The following is a 24,865-nucleotide window of genomic DNA, read 5'->3' on the forward strand; positions in this document are numbered from 1 at the left end:
CTAGAAGTCCTGCCACAAACTCATTTGAACAGCCTTGGAAAGCCTTTGTCAAATGTGGTATTTCCAGGACAATCACTGCTAGCAGGGTCTTCTCCCTCTTTCAGTGCCTGGCAGTGCTGGGATGACAAAAATACAAGCTGCTGCTGGAAACACTCCCTTAGCTGGCCCATGGCTCACGCACCTTGGCTGTTACTGTGGGATGTGCAGAGACACCCAACTGCCATGGGGGACTCTCTCCCTCCATGTGAGCAAAGGGCAGCCAGATGCTGGGCAGCCGGTGCAGGGTGCACCGCAGCAGCAATGAGAAATTGCAGAGAAAAAAGTGCATACTTTGGTCTTGTTTCTACCTTCTCTAAGCTTCTGTATCTGGACTGTGAGTCTCTGCAGCAGGCAAGCAGGTCATTAGTTCCCACCAATTATCCCACCCAATTTCCCCAGCCAGGTACCTGTGCATTATTACCTACCGCGATAGAGGGGGAGCTGATATCACTCCCCAGCTTTCCCTAGCTGCTAAGGTCTTGTTCTGGTCTCATGTGAAGGCATGGTTGGAAAGGCTTGGCATGATCTGCTTTCAGATGAAGCACCCAACATATGGTGCCACAGAAAATGAAGCTGCTGAGATATTTGAAAGGGAATGTAGGGCTGGATTTTTCAGGCATGTAGCCAAATTGGATGTGCTGCCTGGGTGTTTCAGTGTGGTTGTGCTATGTTGACTACACAGAGAAAGCAAAGACTATTTTTCCTGAAGTATTTAATGGTATGTGCAGATGTCCAAATGCTCAGACAGTATATGGGTGAAATACTATTCTCTCATGCTTTGTCCTCATACCCTGTCTCTAAACCTCCATTGCTGCCTCTGGTCAGAGATCCTGGTCTAACTGATCTGACTCTCTGTCAGGCACTCTCATCTTCTTAAATCCCTTAATTTTGCCAAAATTGATCTTTAGCTTTTCTACTTAGGGAGAACAGGGAAGAGTTGGGTGCTGAGCACATGAAAGAGGCGATGCCAGCTCACCAGCAGTCCTCAGGCTGGGATTTGGAAACCTGAGCACATCGGTGTCCCAGTGTGTGTTTGTGAGCTGAAAGGATGAGTGAGGCAGTGCTGTAGCCTCTCTGCAGCTACTGCTCTCCCAGGCCTCCACCAGTAGGCTTTGTCTTTTTAATTTTGGGTCACTTCAACCAACTTCATGCCCCATATAAAGCAAGTGTCGCTAGAGCCAGGAAGAAGAGAGCGAGCATCTGAGAAACCCCAATTCACGTCTGCAGAGTGATTGTGCTGCTCTTGGCAGTTGCAGGTGACAACCCTAACGAGTGCCCAGGAGCAGATGAGAAGTTTATGGGCTGTTAATAAACTGTAACCAATCGGTGAATGCCGGCGGGTTGTGTTCAAGCTGTTTGGGGCCACAGGTCCTTGGGAGAGCTTGCACTTGCTCTGCCTTTATTTCAACGTAGCAGAAACATGAAAGCATGTGGCAGACTCTTGATGTTTGTTACAGTGAATAGACATATGTCTCTCACACTAGCATGTAGAATATCTAATTAAGTTACACAATGATAGTTTATACCCAGGGGCAGTCACAAACAAGACGCTGTCACACTATTAAGAACACAAACAAAATGAAAATTGCCTCTTTATACATTATAATGAATATGTTTTCAATACATTAAAAGTTCATTTACTAACAGACTCTGTAAGACCGGGTGGATTTCTGCTAATATAATTTTGGTTTTTTTCAGAAGGATCAGTTTGTATAGATAGGATTAGGGACAGGTTTGTTAATGAAGCTACCAAGCATTTTTCCTCCATAGACCTGAAAGAAAAAATTGAATCTTAATCGTGTGTTTATTTTGTTGTCTCAAGCAAATCCTGCTCTTCAGAGCCCCACCTCAGGAGGGGCTTCTTTTCTCCCTTCCGAGGACATGCATGCTATCGATTTGTCTCCCTTTCTCTCATCTTCCCTCTTCTTCACCAGCTTTTTGTGGTTTTGTGGGCAAGAGATAGTAACCCTGAAGCCAGATGGGTTCAGGGGTTATCTCCTACTTCTGGGTCAGGGATGCCAGATTACAAGGTCTGTATGACAGGATGGTGCTCGAGCAGAACCCAGGGGTAAGTCCTGATCAGGGTTCAGCTTTTCTTGTGAGGATCTCAGATGGGTGATGCATCCTTCCTCTAAAAGCTGCCTGGGGCATTGCTGTCCATTCCTCTTCCCACCAGAAATCTCCATTCCTGTTAAGGCATTTTGGCACTTCTTCTATGTCAGAATAATTAAATTGTGCAGCATTTGCATGGGCAAAGCCTGCAGGTGGGGAGGGCTGTGCAATCTGGGGAAAGCTCTTTGCTTCCATCTCTACCTTCAACATAACTGAGAGCCAGGAAGTAGAGTCAATCCCTGTGAGGGTGCTTGCTTTCTTTAAATCAACTCTGGTTAAAACCTCCCTGAAAATGAAGAGGGAGCTGGGAGGCTGCTGCTGCCAGGGTGTGCTGCTGAGCTGCAGGTTGGAGCTGCCCACTTCATTGTCCTTCCCCAGGTCACGACAGGCTGCCCTTCCACTGTACAGACCAGTTTAACAGGGAGCACATTCCCGTGCAGTAAACCTGGGATGTTTTATAAGGGACAGGTCACTCCCGGAGCCATCTTTAGGGCTTCACTTAAACAGGGACTTGCTTTCAGGGGATTCTGGCTTAAGGCTCATGCAAACTCAGCCTCAAATGGTTTGAACTGGCCATCCTGGGAAGTGAGGAGCAGACAGGGAGGGTTCCAAGAAGGCAAATCCTTCCTCACAGCACTTCTGCCCGGTGCCTGGCAGAGACTCAGCCCCTATAGGAAAACCAGTCCCAGAAATGTACCCCAGAGAGCACAGGGGAAGGGACCACAGTTACACAGTCTCCCCTCTCTCATCTCTCATCTCTCAACTCAAGAGCCCTTCAATATGTTTTTCTCACCGCCGCTCATTTCCCCCACATGTTTTTTGTGCACTGTGGCTGGAGTTCTGACTAGGAAAAAGATTTCCCTATCTCTTCTGGGACACTCACCCCTGGGCAAGGCTCCCTCACCCCCCTCTTTGTGTGCCTTTTGTGCTGCATGCACCCTGCCACTCACAGCACCACAGAGAGCTGGGAGTTCAACCTGCTCTCCACTATCACTGAGAAGGTGGGGCTGGCAAGGGAAAACACTGGCTTCTGCCTGGCTCTTAGGATCACCAAGCTTTCCCAGGTTTGGAATGGGGAAAAGGTTCCTGCAGTCCGAGTACACTCAGCTCTCCGTGCTGCCCATCAAAGAGTAAATCTTCTTTCTGTGTTTCTTGAGCAGCATTAAAGAGTTGCATTATTTCTAGTGGGGGAAAGGAGCAGAGGGTGTGGGGAGAGGAACTTGGTAGGCTATTCAGCACAGCCCCAGATGAAGGCTGAGCACTGGAGGGGGATGGCTGGATTTACACCTTGATGGGTTATCCCTTCCACAGAGCACACTGATGGCTTTTGCTGTGGCCAGCTCTCTTCTTTGGATATTTCAGTCTGTAGCCTTCCCGCCCCTGAAGTACATATGTCTCCAGCCTCCTTTTTCCTTAGGCAGAGCAAGCCAAACCCTCCTCCTGAGGGAGTCCGGAGCAAGCTGTGGTCCCTCAGGAGGAACAAAACAAGCTCCCCCCCCCCCCCCCCCCCCCACCTGCTAGTTTCCTACTCAGGAGAATTCTTCTTTCAAAAGTGAGTAGCACTGGGACTGCTTTTGGGAGGAAAAAATCACCAACCAACCACACACAAAAAAGGAACTGTGTGGTTTTCTGTTTTTTAAGCAGACAAAGACGTGTATAAATGTGTGTCATTCATACATATATGTATATGTCTCTCTGAAAATAGCATTTAACAAATGCCTTCTGCATCTGCAGAATCCTCCAACAATCCTGACACTGTGATCAATCTGCGGGCTGGTGATGTTTGCTGACAGTGATTGATTGATTTTTCCTGCTAATAGGATCAACATTGGGAATATATTAAACTAAAAGGCACACTTCTGACTTGCAGGAAACACCCCATGTATTGGGCCTGATCCAATTGTATTGGTTTTGGCAGCGGGATGCAATGATTGATGACAGGCAGGGAGTGGAAGGCTGCTTGGAAGAGGAGTCTGATTCCCCCAGTGCTCTCTCCATGTGCATGACACTGGTTTCCTGCTGGGACAGGGACAGGCTTAAGAAGGGACAATGGAGCAGGGTGGCCCATCCAGATAACCTCTTCTAATGCATGTGGTGAGATCTGACCTGCCAGTTCAAGAAGAGGAGGCAAAAAGCTGATGGGAAATTAATTCTCAGGAGTTTGTCAAGACATCTCCAACAAGTGAAGATAAATGGCAGAACAAAACTTCTAAAGCTAATCCTAAGAATGGGGATGAATGAAAAAGGGAAACACTCTTTTGCATTTACATCCATCTTTTAGGGTAAAAGCCCTGGGGTAAGTGCTGTGCTTTTGGAGGATCTCGACCCTGGGCTGTCTGTAACTCCTGAGAGGTTTGAGCACCCCCGGAGCTATTCAGGCGTGTGTGTGGTGAACAGGCTGCGCATTCACCTCTTGCTTTCTTATTCTCAAGGGGGTGGACTGCAGAACTGTTGGGTCCAGCCGTGTGGCCACTGAAAGCAATGCCAGACCTCTCTTGCCTTCAGAAACACCATCCAAGGAGTGAGGGCAGTCAGATGAGAGCCTGTTTGAACTTTCAAAGGCTGAACCAGCGACTACTCCAACGCCCTTTCACAGAGGTGGAGCTGGTACGGTCTCATGGCCTTGTTGCCATCATTATAATTACTGTGTCCTTTAACAATTTTTAGCAGAAATATTTAAATGTATTAAATACAAATGCCTGTGGTGGGAAATTCAGTTTTGCTGACGTTGTAATCCACAGAGGGCTGGCAGATTGCAACGTGCCCAAGGCTTATTTCTAATGTGCACCCATCTGGGCTGGAAGGCTGGAAAGGGCCAGCTCTCATGGCTGAAGCCAGGGTTTTTTGGAAAACCTCCCTTCCCATCTCAACCCTTATGTGGGCAGTGAGGGTTTCAGAACCACAAGGTTGGGTATGGGTGCTGAGCATTTGCGAAGATGCTGGTAACTCTTCTGAAAATCTGGCCCTCAGCTGCACATTCAAAACCACCCGAGCACGCAGAAATGATCTGGGTAACATCGAGTCACAGGCATGGAGGTCCCCATCTAACACAGAGATGGAAACACCACCGTGACACAGGGAAATGAGAGCTATGCTGCAAGCACCATCTTGCAACACCAAGTGAGAGCTGCTGGCTTGGTGTTTCATCAGAGGCTGTTTGGCTCCTGTCACTCCGGTGGCCTGTGGGGTATCCTCTGGAGCATGGCTCAGACAGTTTGCAGGCTGCCAGGGTACATGGGGCTTCAGTCTTTCACCTTTCCAGCTGTGAAAATAGCATCCTGGGGCTGTGCCACAGCTCTAGTTTTTGTATCTGGAGTGATACCCCAGTTATCACAGGACACATCCAGCACCCTGATTTGGCATGGGGAGGTTGCAGTGATGTCCAAGGGGAGTTTGGCCCCAGAATATCAGTATGGTAAGGTTCTCAAGGAGAAAAAGAAAGGATTTTTTCCCCTCCACCTTAAAACTGGATGCATGTAACCTGTGATTGTGTACCTCACCCCACAAACAGCTCCTGCTCTGAGAAGGCCCTAGCTTGTATTACCGCAGAGAGGTTTGTAGATAAAAAAGTACCACATTTTTATTTGAAGGACTCATATTTGGAAAACTGTTGAGTGGGATTTGAGTACTTACTCCAAACATTCTTTCAAATGAAAGGGAAGGGGGCCTGCAAGCCTCAAGCAGAGGGCTCTGACAGATCCCATCCCATGGAACTACACCAGTGGCAGGCACAGCTGGTGCCCTGGTACCTCCCTGCAGAACAGGAGCCATGGCCCTGGAGGGAGCAGCATGCCTTGGCCAGGGTTTTGCAGAAGATTTTGGGCTACTTGACTTAAAATTTGCTAGGCAGAGGCTGAAGAAATCCCCTGTTGAAATGAGATGAGAACATCATAAGGGTGAGAGTGGAGGAGCTGCCTGGGCACCCTGATATGGCCAACCTTTCACTTCCCCTGGGCTTCCCTGAAGCACTGAGGTTTCTGATAAAAATGTGTAACCAACCTCTGGCTACCCTCTACCTGCTTTCTGTGCTGCACTTGGGAAGGTTGGTGAGGCAGGAAAGGGAAGGGAGAAAGGGAAAGTGGGGAAAGAGGGAAAGAGAAGGAGAAAGTGGGGAGGAGGCTAGGGAAGGGGGAAGGGCTGGGGTGGGGGTGTGAGTGGGGCCATAGGAGGGAGTCGTCTGGGCCGCTTTATGCGGGGGGGGGGGGGGCTACCTCCTTCTAAAAAAGCAGGAGGGATGTGAGGGAAGGGGTCTGTCCGGTTTGCAAGGGAGACAAAGTTAAATTCGGTGGAACGGGGATTAACGGGTAGGCACTTGAGAACTAGGGGGCCACTCCAGCTCGGGGGTGGGGGCGCAGGAGTAAGCTGGGCTGCCTGCGGGAGTGATGCTGCCCGGCCCGAGGCTCAGGTGACCCGCGGCAACACCGCTGGTGTGCCCTGAGCATATGGGCTACCTCGCGTCACCGTAATTCTATCTGTCCGGAGCCGTGGCTTCTGCTGCCGGCGATGCAACCAGGGGAGCCCTGTGGGGCACTCCTGCGTGCAGGGGAGCATATGGGGAACAAGGCAGGCGGTGGGGCGGCTAATTTCATTTGCAGGTAGCCCAGTAGGAAGGGGGCCGGGGGATCACAGCTGGCTGCCCGGCCCGGCCGAGGGGCTGACACCAACCCGGGGGCTCCCTCCACCGAGGCCACAAGCGGGGTAGCAGCGGACAGGCAGGGGACTGCGGAGGGGGCAAGCTGCCCTAGCTGTCTTTGCCACCGGCGGAGCCAAAATGCCCCAGCAGAAGAGCCGGATTTCCACGACACCACTCCCATCCCACCTCGGGAGCTGCTGCCCATCGCGACTCCCTGGAGCCACCTGTTAGGAACGGGAAACGAACGGCCTTCGGGGGGGAAGGGATCGCGGTCAGGGAGGCAGCAGAGCAGGATTTACCAGCTTCTGGCCACTGCCGACTTTTGCATCTGTCAGGGTGCTAATTATTGCCTTTAATAGGGACAAAGAGTAGCTCCTAATGATGCTCCCTCTTATTCTCACCTGCTCCTGCCCTTCCTCCGCAGCAGCACTCCCTCGCCGGAGTTCCGCTAATTGGGAAAGCTGCTCTGCTTATTGCTGCCTCCCTACACATGGGAAAGGTGGGGGAGATGTGACACACGACGGTAGGGCTGCTGTGTAGGATACCGGTAGCAGGACTCCAGGAGCAAAACCAGGGGAGAAGGGGGCTATTCCTCAAGCGGGACTAGCTTGACGGAAGGCCTCTGTCATCGCCGCGACGCTGCGGGGCTCAGCTCCCCCAGGCTCGGCGGAAGAGCAGCCTTTGCCTCCGCGCTCCGACGGGGACTGGGGCGTCCTCTGTCCTTTCTGCTGCCCGGCCAGGCCTTTGGCGTACAGCGGAGCCTGGCAGAGAGGTGGCCGTCGGGGAAACTGTCTCAGACCACTGTCAGACACCTGGCTGTCAGCCCCGGGTTTGCACCACTTTATCCCCTTCCATCAGCGGAGAAGGCAGAAGCGGAGGGTCTTGTACGGCCAGAATCACCTTCAGAGCCACAGATTGACACAGGGTTAGCACCCTAAGGTGGCCTTAAAGCGAGGGGCAGAGCCGGCGCCCTCCTGGCTACCGGCGTCAGGGCCATTTCTCCTGATGAGAAAGGCACTCGGGTGATCCGCGGGATGGTCGGTGTTGGTCCCCGGGGCTTCTTCCCTCCCACCTTTAAATGGGTTTTGTTTGTCAAAATCCGTACGGAGAGCGCTTGGAAAGGGAGCTCCTTCTCTCCAGGGGCAGAGGGAGACTGGGCTGGGACTCTCTGGAGAAGGGGAGTGGGAGGACTATTTATCATCACTGAGGGGATGTTGGGATGGGGGGGGCACTCCTTTACGAGCCCCGTTTCCCTTCCCTGAAATGGTTGGCGCGGTGCGAGCCGCTGAAGCAAGGAGAGAGGCAGGAGCCCGCCGGGGCTGTCAGAATGGGACCAGGACCGCCTCACACCCGAGGGGGGCCCCGCCCGCCAGGGAACCGCTTCTCTTTACACAGTAAAATAAAAAGTCCTATGGGACGGGGCTCACTCTCCTTTCCCCGCGGGTGTCTGTGCGCCCAAAACTCCTCCCTGGCTTGTTATCATATATACGTGTGTGTGTGTGTGCTCGCGCTATGTTGTATTTATGTGTATGCAGTCGATTAGTTATTTTAAATCGCTGTCTAGCCATTTATCGAGAGAGAGAGGGAGGTGTTAGGGTTTGCTTGGGCAAGGACGCTGGATGCGTGTTGTCCATGCCCCCTCCCCGGGGCGGGCAGCGGCGGGAAGGTGGGACCCACAATCGGGGAGCCTCACTGCCTGCACCGGCCCCCCGAGGAGCTGCCGAACTGCTTGTCCTCAAAAAGCGGGATTCACTTGGGTTGGTCTCCTTGTCTCTGCAGGCAAAGGGTAAGCCCCGCACTCTGAGTGAGTGAAGAAAGCCCTCTCCTTGGGGTTTGAGAGAGGGAGAGGTATTTTCTGCCCAAATAACACCTGAGTACAGAACTACTCAAGTACACACGGACGAGAGATGGTATCCGCTTCGGGAGGAAAAATAATAATAACAATTGAAAATAGAAGACTGCCCTCAAATAATTTTCCTTTCGTGGTTTTTTGTTTGGTTGGATTTTGGTTGAAGGTCAAGTGCGCAGAAGCCATTGCAGCGGGCAAACGCCCCACCGCCAAGTTGAACGTTTCCTTTCCCCTAATTAATATTTAGCTCTTGCCAAGCGCTGGATTCGGTAGCCAGAAAAATGTTCACACTCCGAAACCAGGAACGGTAGTTTCTTTCCCTGCCGCCCTTACTGTGCGAGGAACAAGTGAGGGGAAGAAACCCCCCAAACGGTTTCTGTTATCCGGCGAATCAAAGTAACAAAAAACTCCGGGAAGAGGCAAGGATGCACCTCAGACGTCCCTATCCCCTCCCCGCTCCGCGGCAGGTCCCCGCCGCTGCCCCGCACCCCCGGCGATGCCGGCGCCTCGGAGCAGCAAGGAAAAGCATAAAGCCCTTTATTTAAAATGCCTTTTTGTTTTTTATTATTATTATTTAAAATCTCGACAGTGAATCATTTTTTTTTTTTGCAACCAAACAAGAAATAAATATTATTTAGCAACCTTTTTTCTTTTTTCCTTTTTTTTTTTTTTTTTTTTTTTTACAAAAATAAACAGATGATAAAATCTCTGCAAGGGGCAGCGATAAGAAAAGTTGTTATTTCAGAAACAAGCCCAAGTTCTCAGTATTGCAACACGGACAAGTGTGAAAGTTCCTACACATAAAGAGCATTATTCAAACTTTGTTAAAGGTGGCAGGAACGAAAAACAACCCCAAAACAACCCCAAAACGAAACCATGTTATACACTTAAAAAAAAAATAACAATAAACCATCCCCGAAACCCAACACCCCCCGAGAACCGAAACGAACGAAATCACGACAGACCGACCCCTCCTCACCCAGGAGGCTCACACAGGACAAGCGCACGGACGGCAAGCTCAAGCAGAGCGGACTCGCGCCGCTGCCGTTGAACGGTATATTTACATAGCCCGAACCAGAAAGAAACCCGGTGGAGCAGAGGGAAGAGGAGGGATAAACCGGCTTCCTCGGCCGCACTTCCTCCTGTATCCCTGCTGCTCCCCGCCGGCGCCAGGCGGACACGGAACGGCGGCCGGTTGCGCAAGGGATGGGCTTTCCGGGCCAGGCTGCGACCCAAGAACGGCTCCAAAGGCTCCGCTTGTAGAAACGAAACCGGGAAGGGGGGAACGAACAAACAAACGAACAAACAAACGCGTAGAAACCCCTCTGCAGTTTTGGTTCCTCCACTTGTGACGAGCCTAGGACTGTTTTCCCCTCCCAGCGGAGTAACCCACAACAAGGTAAAATCAAAATAGGGAAGATGCGCGGCCGTTTGCTCGTGTCGGGCTGGCGTTCCCCGCGTTTTGGGAGCAGGGCAGACCCCGGGCCGGCTCCATCCCCTCCCGCCGCCCCCCCGGCGGCCCGGGAGCGGAGGGGGCTGACGGACGGACGGGCGGCCGTGTTTGTAGGTCCTGGAAGTGCTGGGGCGGCCCGGGGCGGCCCCGCCGAGGGGCTCATTTGGTGTCGGTGGCTAATCTGGGGAGGCTGGCGGTACCCATGCCGGAGACGTGGTGGTGCGGCGGGGCCGACACCTGACACATGCTGCAGGGGCAGGGCATCCCCCCCCAGTGCTGGAAGCCGCTGCCCAGCGGGGCGGCAGCAGCAGCGGCCGAGGGAGACTTGAGGAGCCCGTGGGGGGGCCGGATAGAGCTGACGGCCGAGAGGCCGGAGCCCGGCAGGGAAGCGCTGGAGACGGCGGCGGGGGGCAGGATGGGGTGGTGCACGGGGTGCGAGGCCGGGTGGCCCGGGTGGCCGGGCAGCGGGGCGGAGTGGGCGCCCATGCCGCCGGGGCAGGCGGCGGGATGGAAGCCGGCGTGGTGCCCGCCGTAAATCTCGCTGACCAGGCGCTTCATCTCCTCCAGAGAGTTGGTGAGCATGAGGATGTAGTTGCGCGCCAGGAGGAGCGTGGCGATCTTGGAGAGCTTGCGCACCGACGGGCCGTGGGCATAGGGCATCACCTCCCGCAGCCCGTCCATGGCGATGTTCAGGTCGTGCATCCGCTTGCGCTCCCGGCTGTTGATCTTCAGCCGCAGCTGCTGCAGCTCCGGCTCCGTCATCTGCTTCTTGTCCTTCTTGGAGGAGGACGAGGAGGATGAGGAGGAGGACGAAGACGAGGACTTGAAGCCCAGCTTGTCCACCACCACCACCCCGGCAGCGCTCATGGCGCTGCGCAACTCGGCGCTCAGCTCCGGCGGGGAGTCGCTCTGCGTGGAGCTGGACACGGTGCCGCCCGTGAAACCCCCGCCGCTGCCTTTATTCCTGGCCGTGAGGAAGAGGTCATCGGGCTCCGGGGAGGACGGGCGGCTGGAGACCAGGCTGGCGTCCGAGTCCATGGCCCGCCGGGCGGGACGGCGGCGCGCACCGGGCTGCCTGCGGGAAGGTGAGAGAGCCCGCAGGCGGCCCCAGATCAGAGCCCACCGAAACTTACCGGGGCTTCGCCGCCTCCCGCCCGACACGTCGGTGATCCCGCTCCTCCGCTGCTCCGCGGGGCTGAGTGAGACCAGTGAGGTCTCGCTGCCCGCCCGCCTCCAGCTCTCGGGGGGTTCCTCCCGTCCCGTCCCGTCCCCTCCCTCCAGGTCCCGTCCCGTCCCTCCCTCCCTCCCTCAGCGCCTCTCCGCCGGGCCGGCGGCTCGGGGGTGCCGCGCCGGGGGGGGCGAGGGCGCGGGGTGCACTTACCGTGCGCGGGGCGGCCGTGGGGAGCGGCGCGCCGTGACGGGCGAGCACGGCAGCAGCGCGCACCTTGCGGCGGCGGCGGCGGCGGCTTTATAGCCGCGCCGGGGAGGAACGATGTCACCGGGCGGGAGGGGGACTGCGCCAATCGGCGGCGGCGGAGGAGGGGGGGGAGGCGACCGGTGGGGAACGGCTGATGTCACCGGGGCCGGTCCGGCTCGATGGGGCGGGCGGCCGGGGAGGGGGGGCGACGGGCGGCCGCGGCGCGGGGAGCCCGGGGGGGGGGGGGGGGGGCGCGGCGGGGGAGGGGGACTTTTGTCAAATCCATAATAAAATGCAACAATGACAGCGCCGGGAACAGCTGTTGAGGGAGCGGGACGGGAACGGGGACGGACATGGGACATACAGCCCCTGGCCCAGCCGCCGCAGCACCCTCCGAGCGGCAGAGCTGCCCGGCTCCCGCCAGCACGTCCGTGTTTCCCTGTGCCCCGTCCATTCCCGCCGGGGAGTGCTCAGCCGCAGCCCTGCTACGCTCTCCGGGCGGCCGGCGAGCTTCCCCTGGAGGGTACCTCCTTCTGCCCCCATCCTGGTCATTCTCTCCCCCGATTCCTTCCTCCCCTTAAGCGCTGCAAAGGGAGTCGAAGGGGGAGAAGGAGAAAAGCTATTTTGGCCACTCCGTTCCGCACAAACGCATTTCCCCGCGGAGACCGCCGGGCGGTGAAGGGCAGCCCCAGCGGGGACCCCCGGCTCCGGCCCCGCAGCGACCGGGAGAAGAAGCCCTAGTGGCCACCAAATCCTGCCTCCAAAGTGCCCCCCCAGCGAGTCCGTAGCAGGATAGGGGACAGAAAGCAAGCAGAAAGGACATTAACAAGCAAATGACCTTCGGAAATGCCTCACTCCTCCCTTAGCGCCTCTCCCGGCGATCTTTCTCGCCCCTGCTTCTCCGTGCAACAGGGTCGGGGCTTCCTCCCACCGGGGTAAATCCCCCCTGCATCCCTCCTCCCCCCGGTCCCTTTGCCTTTGTTGTATTATTTTTACACCCGTGTGTTTCCCAGCTGGCCCGGCAAGCCTCAACCATCCGTTAAATATGTATTTAAAACGTTAAGAAGTGAAGCGTGGAAATGTGTTTCCCAACGGTTGCGGGGATGATCCGTAACAGGTCAATTAGGGAAAATCTGTCCCAGCAACAGCCGGGCCCGCTGCCGCTGTTCGCAGCCCGCCGCCCGGCGTGTGTCCTGCTGCAGCCCGACCTGCCCCCTGTGCCCGGCCACTCGGAGCTTGCCCCGGGCTACCGTCGGTGCCCGCACCTGCCCGCGGAGCTGCGGAACCCGGACGGCGAAGGCTGAGGGACACCCTCTCCTCCTCCCGCGGATGGAGAGGGGTACTGCGGGGGGAGCTGGGGCTGAGCCCCTGAGGTGGGGGAGCAGCGGGGCGGGGAGGGACACGCACACACGTCTGTGCAAACTTTGCATTTATTTCATGGTCGGGGAGCGGTGAGGCGGCAGCAGGAAGCCTGCCTCTGCCTTTTAACTGATGGCTCTATACGGCGCATTGTTGGAGCCGCATAAAACACGGCAACAACGAGCACAGCTAATTAAGCCTCGGCACCTTTCCCGGGCAGCCCTGCCCCGGGAAGACGAACAGGCCCCTGGCCGGCCAGGCGGGGCGGCGGGATAGGAGAGGGGGGCACACCGGGGCCGCGGTGCTGGGGCGAAAACCAGGAAAATGCCGGCATCGCTCGTCCCAACTCTTAGGGCTTGGTAATTCTCCTTCTTAAAAGGCTGGGACTTTTCCGTCTTAAAAGGTCGAACAAGTCTCCCCTCCGCACCCCAAACGATGGCGGGGCTTGTCCCCCCCGTCGAGTTTGCGGCAACCCCGCAGGGCCGCCGCGGCGGCTCAGCTCCGTGGGAGGGGTTGTCACCAGCTTCATCATCCTGGGCATGGGACCGGGCAGGCAGCTCCCCACCAAGACCTGGGGGCTCCGTTTCGGCCAGGCAACAGCCCCCGAGGCGGCGGGAGGCAGGGCAGAGGCTGGCGAGGGCGGCCTGTGGCTGGAGCAGAGGTGGGGGGGTACCTGCCGGGAGACAACCGCCGGCCACTGCCCCGGTTGCGTGAGGATGAGCACCTCAGGAGTCCTGGGGAAGGAGAACTGCGCAGCAGACTCCTCCCTTTTCTTTTTCCTTTTCCTTTTCCTTTTCCTTTTCCTTTTCCTTTTCCTTTTCCTTTTCCTTTTCCTTTTCCTTTTCCTTTTCCTTTTCCTTCTCCTTCTCCTTTTCCTTTTCTTTTTCCTTTTTCTTTTCCTCTTTTCCTCTTTTTTCTTTTTTCTTTTTTCTTTTTTTTTCCCTTTTCTCCTTTTTTTTTCTTTTCCTTTTTTCGTTTTTACTTTTCGTTTTCCTTCCTTTTTTTTTCCTTTCCTCCCTTTTATCTTTTACTTTCTTCTGCTTGTTTCCAATTACTTCCTTTCCCCCTTTTTCCTTTTTTTCCTTGGCTCTCTTCCTTCTCCCCCCACCCCCCCCCCCCCACCCCCCCCGGAGGAAGCCACTGCCTCGGAGAAACTGGGTTTTATGTCCGTAACGGGGCAAGTGATGCCTTGGATGATCACCGTCCGTCTGTCTGGATGTGAACTCTGTCCCGCTTGCATCCCGCGGGGCTGCTGCCGTGCGGCGCGGTGGTAGCGAGGCGGTGCTTCTCTGCCGCCCTCGTCGGAAGGAGGAGGGGGTGCAAGGGGTGATCTTTGCCGTGAGGTGTCAAATTGTCACACGTCCTCCCCTCGGTTCAACAAGGCTCAGTATTGGAAACCGCCTTTCATTGTAGGTGTGTCCCGGGAAAGCAGCCCGGGAGGGCTCCGAGAGAAGCTCTTCACCTCAGCTTGCTTTCGATACTAAAATGCGGAGCAGAGCCTATTTTCTTATCTATAAATATGGGGGGTTTCACCCTTTTTAAAAAAAAAAAAAATCGGGACTGCAGGCAGCTCAGGCAGGAACGAAGGCAATCAGGGAACATGATGAAGTGATAACTTAATGAAAACCAGACTGTTGCTTTCATGTTGAAAATCACTCGGAATGTCATTAGGTTATTACTTGGGATTGTTATTGCCTCTATTCCCCCAAGGCCTATGGCCCAGGGTCCTTTCCTCATGGATACCACACAACCAAGCCAAAACTACCCCTGCCCGGCTGTAAGGAATCTAAGGCATCCGAAGGATGAAGAGCCTGTGTGTGACCACGGCTTCTTGAGGACTGGCAGCTGAAAACAGTTTCAATGATGCCTCAGAAACTGTAAAGCCTGATCCCCAGTGCTGTCTGCCTCCCATCTGTTGGCAGGGCCATGGGATCCGAATTGGGCTTTGCAGCTCCAGAGCCTTTTAAACTTCGCAGTTGAGAGTGGAGTGTGGTCTTCAGGGAGTTTGCAGGGGTCACAGTTGCCACCTCTCCTCGCTAACAGCTTGGGACCAGAAAACTCAGCACCTGACACTGAAGACATGGGAATGTGGGGGTTACCTGCAAGCTCTGTGCCCACTGCTTAAAGGTATGAGGGGAGGTCAGGGCAGGGAATAACTTCTTGAAGGTTCAGGTTTGACCCTTTTCTTCTTCCCCCCCCCCCCCAGCTGTATCTCAACGAGCTTTAAATTTATTTTTTTTTTTGTGCTATTGTTTTGGACTTAAAAGTGAAGTCCACCTGCCCAACTAACGCATTTGATATCTGTGATCTCCAAGATAGGGACTCGAATTCATAGAGCAGGGCAGACATTTCTATCCCCTTAGGGTTCTTTTTCCAGTGTTATAATTGTTTTTTGTTAACACTTGTTTGCTTGAAATGTTGGAGACACATGGCTTTTGCCAAAATCTCAGCACGTCTTCCCATTCAATCACAGACTGGGAAAGCTTCACAGGAGTCACCCAGGGGAAGTCTCAGCAATATCAGAGCTGATGTTTGTGATATTTGCAGGATTAAAAATATGCAGGAAATCGGCCATCTCCTATTCTCATCTAGCAGAAAAAAACTCTCTTTATAAATAAACTTTTGTCACTTATGACCCTGCTGTCATCTGTGAAAAAATAATTAGATCACTATTTAAAACCCAGGCTACATTTCGTGTCTTACATCTTCCAGGCTCATTCATCCCTCCTCTCAAACACGGCCATTTAGTTGCACAAGTCTCACACCCATGAAAGTAATGGGGACTGACTTTCTCTGACCTTCATGTAGACTCCTTTTAATTCCTCAGTGCAGGTGTAAGACATAGAAGTTTTCTGACCACCATTTGTTGTGTTTAATGCAAGATGCTGTGGGGTTTTTTTTACAAGACATAATAGGATTTCACTTAAGATGTTGCTGGAGCAAAAACTGAAGATGCAACAGATAACTCTATCCCATCATTTTATTGCCTTAATGAAAGACAATTCCTAAAGCTTATATACCAAGGCCAGGCTGAATGGGACTTTGAGCAAGCTGGTATAGTGGAAAGTGTCCCTGTCCATGGCAGGGGCATTGGAACTAGATGATCTTTCAGGTCCTTTCCAGTCCAAACCATTCTATGATTCTATGATTGCTATTTAATTTTAACAGCTGCTGTGTGTCACCATCAATTTCACTTCTCATTGACAATCCCATCGCCTATGGGCAAATGAGGAGAGAGAGACTGAAACACGGAGGAAGTGCTGTGTTGGTAGATCCATGTACTGCCCTGCTTGCATCTCCTGTCCTGGGCATCTTGGGCAGGCACCCATTGATTGCCATGTCATAAAGTGTTCAAGCTCCTCTCAGGATCAGCTGCATGCTGAGGTTTGTTTTTCAGGGGCTGTGTAGAGAAATACCTGTGTGACACTGTTTCTATGTGTCTGGCAAAGCATTTCCAGTCTGCAGAAATGTCACCTCACCAAGCAGAGGTCTGCTGTGCTTGGACCCAGAGAAGGGAGGTGAAAATCTGCCAGCCTTTGCTGTTGGTTAGTCAATGTACAGCCCTGTTACAATACTGGTGAAAAGTGACGTGTTTAACTTTCCCCAGGCTTGGTGCTGTCCCTCATATGCAAATCTTCCCAAACTGAGCTGATGTAATGGGGAAGGAGCAGTGGGAACATCGAAAAGAAGTCAATACAACTGCTAAGATTGGCTTTTAGATGGACAGAGGCAAGGAAACAGAGCTGGAATTATGTACCTATGCTGTGATTTGCCCAGCCACACACAGTTTTGGGTTTCACAGGAGACAGAACTGGGCTTCTCCTCCAGTGAGGGGTTTTGCTCTGCACTGGCCAAGCTGGACACCAATGGGATTAGATCACCTACATGCTCAACCCAGTGAGCTGGTCTGAACTGCCTTCATCCCATGGTTCCTGCAGCAGGGCCTGAATTTGGGAAAGAGAAGTGTGTCATATAGCTGAAAAGGCAAAGAAAGCTCCAGCACAAGTGGGTGTATCTCCTCTGAAAAAAAAATGAAGTGTCCTTGTTAGGGCTACCCCTCATGCCTTTTCTACTTTCCACGTCTTTATTTTGATTGAGAAATGAGCGAGTCCTGGTAGAGTTCTAGGGATGAGCAGAACATGAAAATGTGGGTATGTTTTGGTTCCCATGCAAACACTCACTGGAAACAAATTTTTCCTTAGTTTATCCCTTTGTCCTGTCCCTGCCCTGTTCTCAGAAGAAAAATGCTGGAAAAATCCTGATGCTAATAGGTTAATGTATCTGCCTGACTGAGCCCCAAGAATTTTGTTGCTGTACTCATCGTGGAAATGATCCACCACCTGAAGGTGTCAGTGCCCTTCAGAATAGGTTTCATATGGTGGCAACAACAGTCGGGCTCATGCTGAACCACTCCCTGGCCAGTGTTACTGGACAGAGACCCTTGACCCTTGGGATGGAGAAGTTCTCAGCTGATCAGTTCTTTAATGTGGTAAAAAAAGAGGACTAAAAAATGGCTTGGTAGCAGAAGTCTATACTAGGAATTTGGTGAGATTTCTCCTCAATTTGTTGAGAGTTTTGGGGGGCTGTTGTCTTCCTGTGTCATACGGGGACTTGCATTAATGGAGTAACAGCTGAACTAAGCATTTGGAATGAACATATCAAAGCCCTGAGTCTGTACGACACCATCTCTTGTTGCCCATGATGTCAAAGGTTGCAGCGAATGTCTCCCTTGCTTTCTGGGTGGCATTGTCCAGGACAGTGGCCCCAGCAGATGGCCCAAAAATCGCACCTCGGCCAAGCAAAGGGGGACCACATGTGACGAACCATAGATGTCTCATTAGCAAACAGGGGGAAAAAAGCAAGGATGAGAAAAAAAGATAAAAAGAATACACAAAGACATTTACATATTTACATTGTTCCTCCCTCATTTCCAATTCTCCTTTAGCTGAAGTGTCAGTGGGCTCACTTTTCTCCTTCTGTTTGTATGTTTACTTGTGCTAAATAGATTATGATAATCAGGCACATAAATGCATGCAACTGTTATTATGGCATTTTAATCACAGAGTTTTTCACTGGAAGGCTTCATTAGAATTCTCATAATCTCACTTGTTAGTGTAACAAACAGTAATAAATGCCAAGGAACTGGGATTAAGTCAGAGACATTCAGACATTAAAGGAGGAATATGGAAATGTTGTCAAATCTCCGCATTATTTATTGAAATGTCACATAAACAGTTCAGGACTTTAAATATCTTACTCATTAGAAGGAGAGGATGTGCGGCCACCTGAAGATAGCAATTATATTTTTTTAGGGAGTACTGGGACCATATGTCTCTCATCGACTCTTCCCAACTTTGCTGGGCCAGCCAGGCAATAGCTACTTTCTAGCTATTTGGTTATATTTACAACCTCCATACCCGATATTTAGCTGGGAGGGGGGATTACTCCTGGCTGTCTGGACACAACACAGGAAGGCAGTGCATTGCCTTTCATGTGGCTCTTCTTTACCTTTGCAGAGTGATACCCACTGGACCTGCTCACAGTGGGGGTCCCAGCTTCACCAGCTGACCACAGAGCTGAAGATCTGACACCATCTGAGGAGGCCTCCTGCCAACTCCTGCCATCTATCCCTTGGCAACAGGAAGGAAGCCTTCAGCGATGTGCTAAGGTAGTCCAGGAATTTACCCTACTGCAGCTCCCATGGGCTGGCTTCAGGGGTGCAGCTGAGGCAAGACGGGGATTTGCCACTGAGTTTTAAGACCATAAAAAATGCAGCACATCCCTTGAAGTCCTGGGGAAATGAGCACTGCTGAGGCTGGGAGCAAGGCTGCACACACATGCTGCCGATGGTGATGCTTGCCTCGCCTCTGTTAACCCGCTGCTGCGGGGAAGGGATGCTACTAATAGCAGAAGAAACAGAAAATAGCTGCTTTTTTTCATGCAACTCAGCCAACACATTTGATATCGTGCAGGCAAGGCCTCCTCCTACTCATGAATATGCACTTGTGCTCTTCCCCCTGCATCCTGGGAATGGATGCAGAGATGGGCTGCAGGGCCTGGCCCCCTGCCACTGCCTGTGTAAAACACTTGAGCAGCAGTTATTCACAGTGGTTTGGGTCCCCCCCTTTTTCCTTTTGTATTTTTCTTGTTAAGAACAAGAAGGAAAATGGAACACAAAGTAAGACCACACTCATATTGGGTTTCCCACTGTTTGGATTACGGCAGGTCATCCCTCGTTCTTAAGATGTGCCCTTCCAGGTGTGGGAGAGATGCTGAAGTAGGAGAGCAGCCCTGAGTTTTGCATGTGCTATTTTTCAGCATTCACCTGGGCAATAATAATAAGATTTGAAGGAATGGATGAACTCTCGCTGTGACAAAACTCTTGATGATCTCAAAGGAGTGAGAACCTCCATGGGAATTAATCAGACCTATAGTGGAATTGAAGTTTGATTCCTTTTCCAGAAAAAAGACTTACTTTATGGGAGGCACTGTATACATTCTTTTCCAAATAAAACTGAATTGGTACCCTCTGCAAGCAAGTGCTGTCATTCCTCTGCCTGAAGAAGATAAAACCTGTATAGCACCATGATAGAATTCAAAAAAATAGGTATTATCCATAACTAAATGCTGTGCAAATGCCGTATCACCCAGGATTTTTAATATTGTCTCAAATGCAAAAACCAGATGAGGGTTATCTGAAAGTACAAGTTTTGATGCTTTGGATCTGAAGTTCCTGTGGTCTCTTCCTCTCTCCTCTCCTAAAACACAAACCATCCAGAAGGGATTTATGTTCACAGGAGCTGATGCACCAGCCAGACCACTTGAAACTTGGAGGAAGTACTTTTGCAGACTCATGTATGATAGCATTTCACAGTACTTGGTGGCCCTCTCACCCCATGCTATGCTCTTTGCTTAATGAGAACAGCCCCCCCATTTTGATGCTTGCCGCACTGTGCAGGTATGGGTGTTCCTGTGCTGTAGTTGCCCCCCTCCCTTTCCTATTTGAAAGATCCTTCATAGACAGTGCCTCCCCAAGCTGTGGAGCTACAAAAAGATGTTCTTCAGTTGGCTGGGGTTTTATGTACTTGCTGAAGGAAAAAAATGAGGAAAGATTCCTCTCTTTCGGTAACACGCTGACAGGAGTTTTGATCTTTTGTGTAACATGCTGAATTTATTACCTCGGGTTCTTTGCACTGTTCCTCCCTTTGCAGAGTCGTGTGGGGAGCTGTGCTTGCCCGGCTGGAGTGGCGGCCCTAACCCACTCCCACGTGCGCCTGGGGTTCGCTTCATCGAGGAGCTGTGATTTAAAGCACATTTTCCTTTGGAACTGCTTGAAGAAAATGTTCACAAGTGAAAATATAAATGCCTTAAATAACATTGTTTGCTTTAACAGTTCCACATGAAGCCTCCCCCTGTCAATCCGTGGAGGATGCCTGGTGTGCTTTGCCAGAGACACACATCCTCCAGAGCTGCCTCCGAGGGTAAGGCTCCCGCAGGAACTGGAAAGGTTTCATTGCCGAAACCCCACAGCAGCTGAGGCTCTGCTGTTCATGGCCACATCTTGTGTTAGCTGCTGGGGAGCCTGGCATGGAGGTGCAAGGAGGGACTTGGGTAGGGAAACCGGGAGGGCTTGGAAAGGAGCCTGATCTACAAGGCAACAAGGAGGCTCAGGTCAAGCAACTTTTGAGAGAAAAGCTTGGGAAGGACCAGGAGCATTTACTGAGAGAGGGCAGAAATGTAAGCTCTTGGGAGAGAAAAGGGAGTGGGCAAGGGGTGTTTCTGGGGATGGGGAATGGAGGAAAGGTGTGAAGTGATGCGGTTTTGTGAGTGAGCTTCTTGAGGAGCAAGGAGGAGGGGCAAAGGTGTTGGTGAGGAAGAATGGTCAAGGTAGGAGAAAAACACTAAGGTTAGCTTGAAGGTTTTTTGGAAAATCCAAAACAAGGAGAAAAGTATATTCATTCTCAAAACATGAAAAGTATGGGAATGTAATTTTGAGGTCTACCAGTGAGAACATGGTTTATGCTGGTTGCCCCAAAGGCTTCTCCCCACACCGTATTTCCAACCCCCTTTCCTCCCATCATAACTCTGAAGAGAAACAACCAATGTGTTGTGTTGTCCTGGGAATAGGACACATCCTGATGAAGGGACCTGTGCCCTTGCTGAGGTTAAATGCCTCCAAGGGAACAAGTGGTTTCCTTACGGACATATTCTAGTTTCATGACTTCTTGGCAAGTGTCTGGCAGGACAGAGCAAGGCACTTTCATGTCAGCTCTGTGTTCTTCAGGGCACTAGAAAAAGTGCTGAGGACCCTGAGAGTGACCTGTAGGGCTATAGGGAGCTGTGTCCTGGCACCTACACCGCTTTGCCCATCCTTTGTGGATACACATGGGTGGTTCCACCTGTTTGCCATTCAGCGTCTGGTCTGTGCAGACCACCAGATGCTGCCAGATCGAGGTCAGACACCTCTCGAGAGGGTTGCATGCATTTCCCTCTGGCTTTGTTGTGGACATTTGAACCTAGAGCTGAAGTATTTCAAGGCTCGTATCTGCCTGTGGAAATGCTGCTCTTTGGCTGCAAATCTCTCACACAGCATCTGCTTGGGCTGTTAGCAGGGGAGCAAGGCTGGCCTGCAAGCAGGACTGCAGGCACACACAGTTATCAGGTGCTGAGTAAGAGCTGCGCTGTGCTGGAGTGAAAGGCAATGATTTCTGTGGTGTGACAGCCTCTGCAGCCCTGGGTCTGACTCAACTGTTTTACTTGCTGGAGTGGTTTTCGCTTTCTCTGGCCAGGAGGCCTTTTTCTTTCTGCCTCTGTGTCTCTCTACTCTCAGTTTTCTTGGGCTTCCTGGGTGGTGGTGGAGTTGTGATGTCTTGAATACCAATAGTGAAGCTGAACATATGTGAACCTTTCCTAATCCTGCTAATCTTCCTTCAAAAACCTTTCTGAAAGTGTAGGCAACATCCAGATTTAAAAAAAAAAAAAAAAGAAGAAAAAAAGCTACTGAGCATTTTAATGACAAATAATCTTTGTAAAGGGGGAGGGGGTTTTTGCCTCAGCTGGAGATAGAGCTTATGAACTACAGCAGGTAGAAATAACTGCTGTATTACCTCATGTAATCTCTGCTATTCAGGGTCAGATTAGGCCTGAATGCGAGACGAAATAGACTTCTCTTTTAAACTGTGGACTTTGTCCCCACAACGGCTATTAGGCAGTAATTAGTTGTGACACAGAATTACCAGCAGCACAATGGCAACTGGAGCCTTTCGAGTCCTTTGAAAATGCTTGGAGGAGCTGAATAGATGCTACTTTCAATTTCCAAATTCTGCTCCAAGGAATCTGCCTTCCCTCCTGTGCACCACTTCTCTCCTGGCTTGCATAGTATGTTCATCAGACAGGGAGCCGATACCAGTCGAAATCTGGATGTCCCAGTCAGCTGTCCCACTGGCTGCCTGCAGCTTTTGGCAGGAGGGATGAGATAACAAGTTCTTCTTTGATCTCATTAGCTGCGATATTGTTGCGATGACTTGAGACTCGTGTTGACGCGCTGGATGCTTTGAAACTTCCTGGAGCTTTGAAGGGGAAAATGAGACCTAATGAAATCATTCAGTGCAGAGGTAGGACACCGCTGGGCTTGCCCATCAGTTAGGGACACAAGTGACTGAAAAGCTGTCTCTGTGTGCCACCACACACGCTGCACTTCCCAGCATACCTGCATATCGCTGGCAGCCTCTGCCTTGCATCAGAACTGGAGCAGCCTCTGAGGTATTCAGAGTGGAGATCTGAACTAGGCTTCCATAATATAGATTGCAGCCAGATGTGAACCTGAAACTTTTAGGAACTGGAAAATTAATATTGAGAGCTAAATCTCCATGCCGCTGCCAGTGTGGGGATGAAGGATCATGCTCCAAGTCTTCAATCTAATCAACAGCACCAGCAACCTCGATACATTGCGCCTTCCCTGAGGCAGCTCTTTGCAAACTGTTTGTTCAGCAGTAAAATGACAAATAGTTTTATGCCCAGTTCCAGCTAGTACTGTAAGCCATCATGGAGGATGAACCATAAGGCAAAAAAAACCCTCTTACCTATGTGGCCAGTCCTGGAATGCTTGCTGTGTTTGACTGCTAACAGCCCTAAGGAGAGGAGAAGCCCATTGCTGGGACTTGGGGTCCCCTACGTGGTACCTGAGTGAGCTGGGGCAGGTGATGGAACCGTATGGTTGTGACAGCACAGTCCCTGTAGGAAACAGAACATTCAAGCCATCATCTGCTGGCTGAAGACTGGGTGAAGGTCCTCTCCTGACTGCTGGAGGAAACAACATCCCACTGATGTGTCAGGGTGGTGGTGCTCCCTACGCATCCCCTGAGGTGGTCTTCAGTACTCATCACTGGGTTTGTATTTATGGGCTTCCTACTTGAGAAGTCAGTTTATTTAACTTCCCATTCCCTTCCCTGGTGTTTTATGGAGGCAATGTCTTTGCTGCTGGCTGCCACAGTAGGGGACACTTGGCTGTTCCTCTCCTCAGCATCTACTGCCTCTGCTCACAGCTGCCAGGTCTACCCCAGTTTCCCAAAGAGTACGTTACCTATTTCATAGACAGCATGAACATGCACACTTCTGTGATGACCTAAACCTCCTGCAGATGCCACTCCAAAAGAAAAAAAATAGAAAACCCTCACAGCCTACAAATGCCCAGGGATCACCAAAACATGGGCTCTGCTTTCAAAAAAGAGAAAATGTTTTCCTTTCATATCTAGTACCAGCCCATCTTCCCTGCCCCACGCATAATGCTCATGATTAAAGTGGGAACCTAGCATCTTCCTGGGAGCTAACGAAAACGTTCACCTGCTTATCTGTTAGCACGCACCCTGCGATATCTTTTAAAGGACCCTTGGAGCATGTTGCAACGGGGATACAAATTATACCAAGCAGTTAAATTAAAACCAAAAGGCCAGGCTTTATTGCCCTTCCCCGCGCTGAAGAGTACCTCCTTCCTGAAGTAGTCCTGTTGATTTCAAAGCCAAATTCAATCTCTTGAAAGAGAGGGGAACAAAACTGGCAATATGCTCCCATACTTAGGACTGTAATTTGTTAATTTTTCCACAGTAAATTAATCAAAATCAGGACCTTTGATGTAAGCACATAATAAGGGAATTTTTTTTCCTTAGGTATCACTTTCACAAAATATCTAAACTTCAGCATTAATGAAGAGAAAAGCTTTTAATGTTTCTAGAAAGAAAGAAAATGTATTAAAAAATTGAGGCTTAAAATCTCTGTTCCCCTTTCTAGCAACTGGAAACCACCTACTCCTGCTGACCTCAGTAGGCATTTGCCATCAGACTCTGCAGAGGGGATCAGGGTCCCTCTTCTCTGCCAACAAACTGGTTTGTTCCCATTTGAGCGTGTATCCAAATTAACAACCAAATTATCAGTACAGTCCCTGACTCTCAGTGCTGGCCCCCATGTGGGCGTGCTGGAGGGGCAGAGCCTGACCTCGGGGCAACCTCTCACCTTGACTTCCCACATTAATCTCAAAGCCTCTTGACTTCCCAAGGTCAGCTCCTGTATCCATCCGCACTGCAGCATTAGCATCTGTAGTGGCTTGGGTTTGCTTCCGTGTACTGCTGGCTTGCTTTGGCTTTGAGATTAAGGCAGTTGATTTGTCATTTGTGCTGTTTCTTACCATTTGGGTAACACCATGTTACATCCCATGTAATTGCAGCTAAAACGCTGTGTAGCCTTTCTTATGCTTTAAACCAAGGTACAGGGCATATATTGGGTTCTCCAACCAATAACTGCTAACCCAGTATTGGGTTGCAGTCAATTGCAGGGTCAAAACACCACTGGGATGACCGGGGTACTATTATTTACATCCACTTCGGTGCACTACAGGCGAGAGGCTGGATGACCGTCACTTGGTCCCAGTTGGTCTGCGTGGGGCAGACAATGTTACGCTCCCTTTCTAAGTGGGGCTGTGTCAGGGCACAGAGGTTAAGTGTCTTATCT

At 51.5% G+C, this 24,865-nt stretch overlaps 2 protein-coding genes across 2 annotated transcripts in view; one reads left to right on the forward strand and one right to left on the reverse strand.

The window, feature by feature from the left end:
- Positions 1 to 9,157: 9,157 nt before the first annotated feature.
- OLIG2 (oligodendrocyte transcription factor 2) lies at positions 9,158 to 11,550 on the reverse strand. The gene is made up of 2 exons (XM_061453626.1): positions 11,468 to 11,550; positions 9,158 to 11,161 (listed from the first exon to the last, which is right to left on the reverse strand). Exon 2 carries the CDS (start codon positions 11,122 to 11,124, stop codon positions 10,246 to 10,248), a length of 879 nt encoding a protein of 292 aa, XP_061309610.1. The 5' UTR covers positions 11,125 to 11,161; positions 11,468 to 11,550; the 3' UTR covers positions 9,158 to 10,245.
- A 1,056-nt stretch (positions 11,551 to 12,606) lies between these two features.
- The window catches only part of EPCIP (exosomal polycystin 1 interacting protein), a 98,645-nt gene continuing 86,386 nt past the window's right edge, over positions 12,607 to 24,865 (forward strand). The window contains exons 1-2 of the mRNA XM_061454419.1: positions 12,607 to 12,796; positions 13,343 to 13,572. Of these exons, the coding sequence (XP_061310403.1) occupies positions 12,607 to 12,796; positions 13,343 to 13,572 (420 nt within the window). The remainder of the gene's footprint in view (positions 12,797 to 13,342; positions 13,573 to 24,865) is intronic.

This window comes from Pezoporus flaviventris, unplaced genomic scaffold (assembly GCF_033815535.1).
Source record: "Pezoporus flaviventris isolate CSIRO_AGI_PZ_B2104156 unplaced genomic scaffold, CSIRO_AGI_Pfla_v1 ptg000015l, whole genome shotgun sequence".
Classification (NCBI taxonomy): Eukaryota; Metazoa; Chordata; class Aves; order Psittaciformes; family Psittacidae; genus Pezoporus; species Pezoporus flaviventris.

Excerpts from the sequence above, each read along its gene's own strand:
- OLIG2 (XM_061453626.1), bottom strand. The coding sequence starts at position 11,124 with ATGGACTCGGACGCCAGCCTGGTCTCCAGCCGCCCGTCCTCCCCGGAG.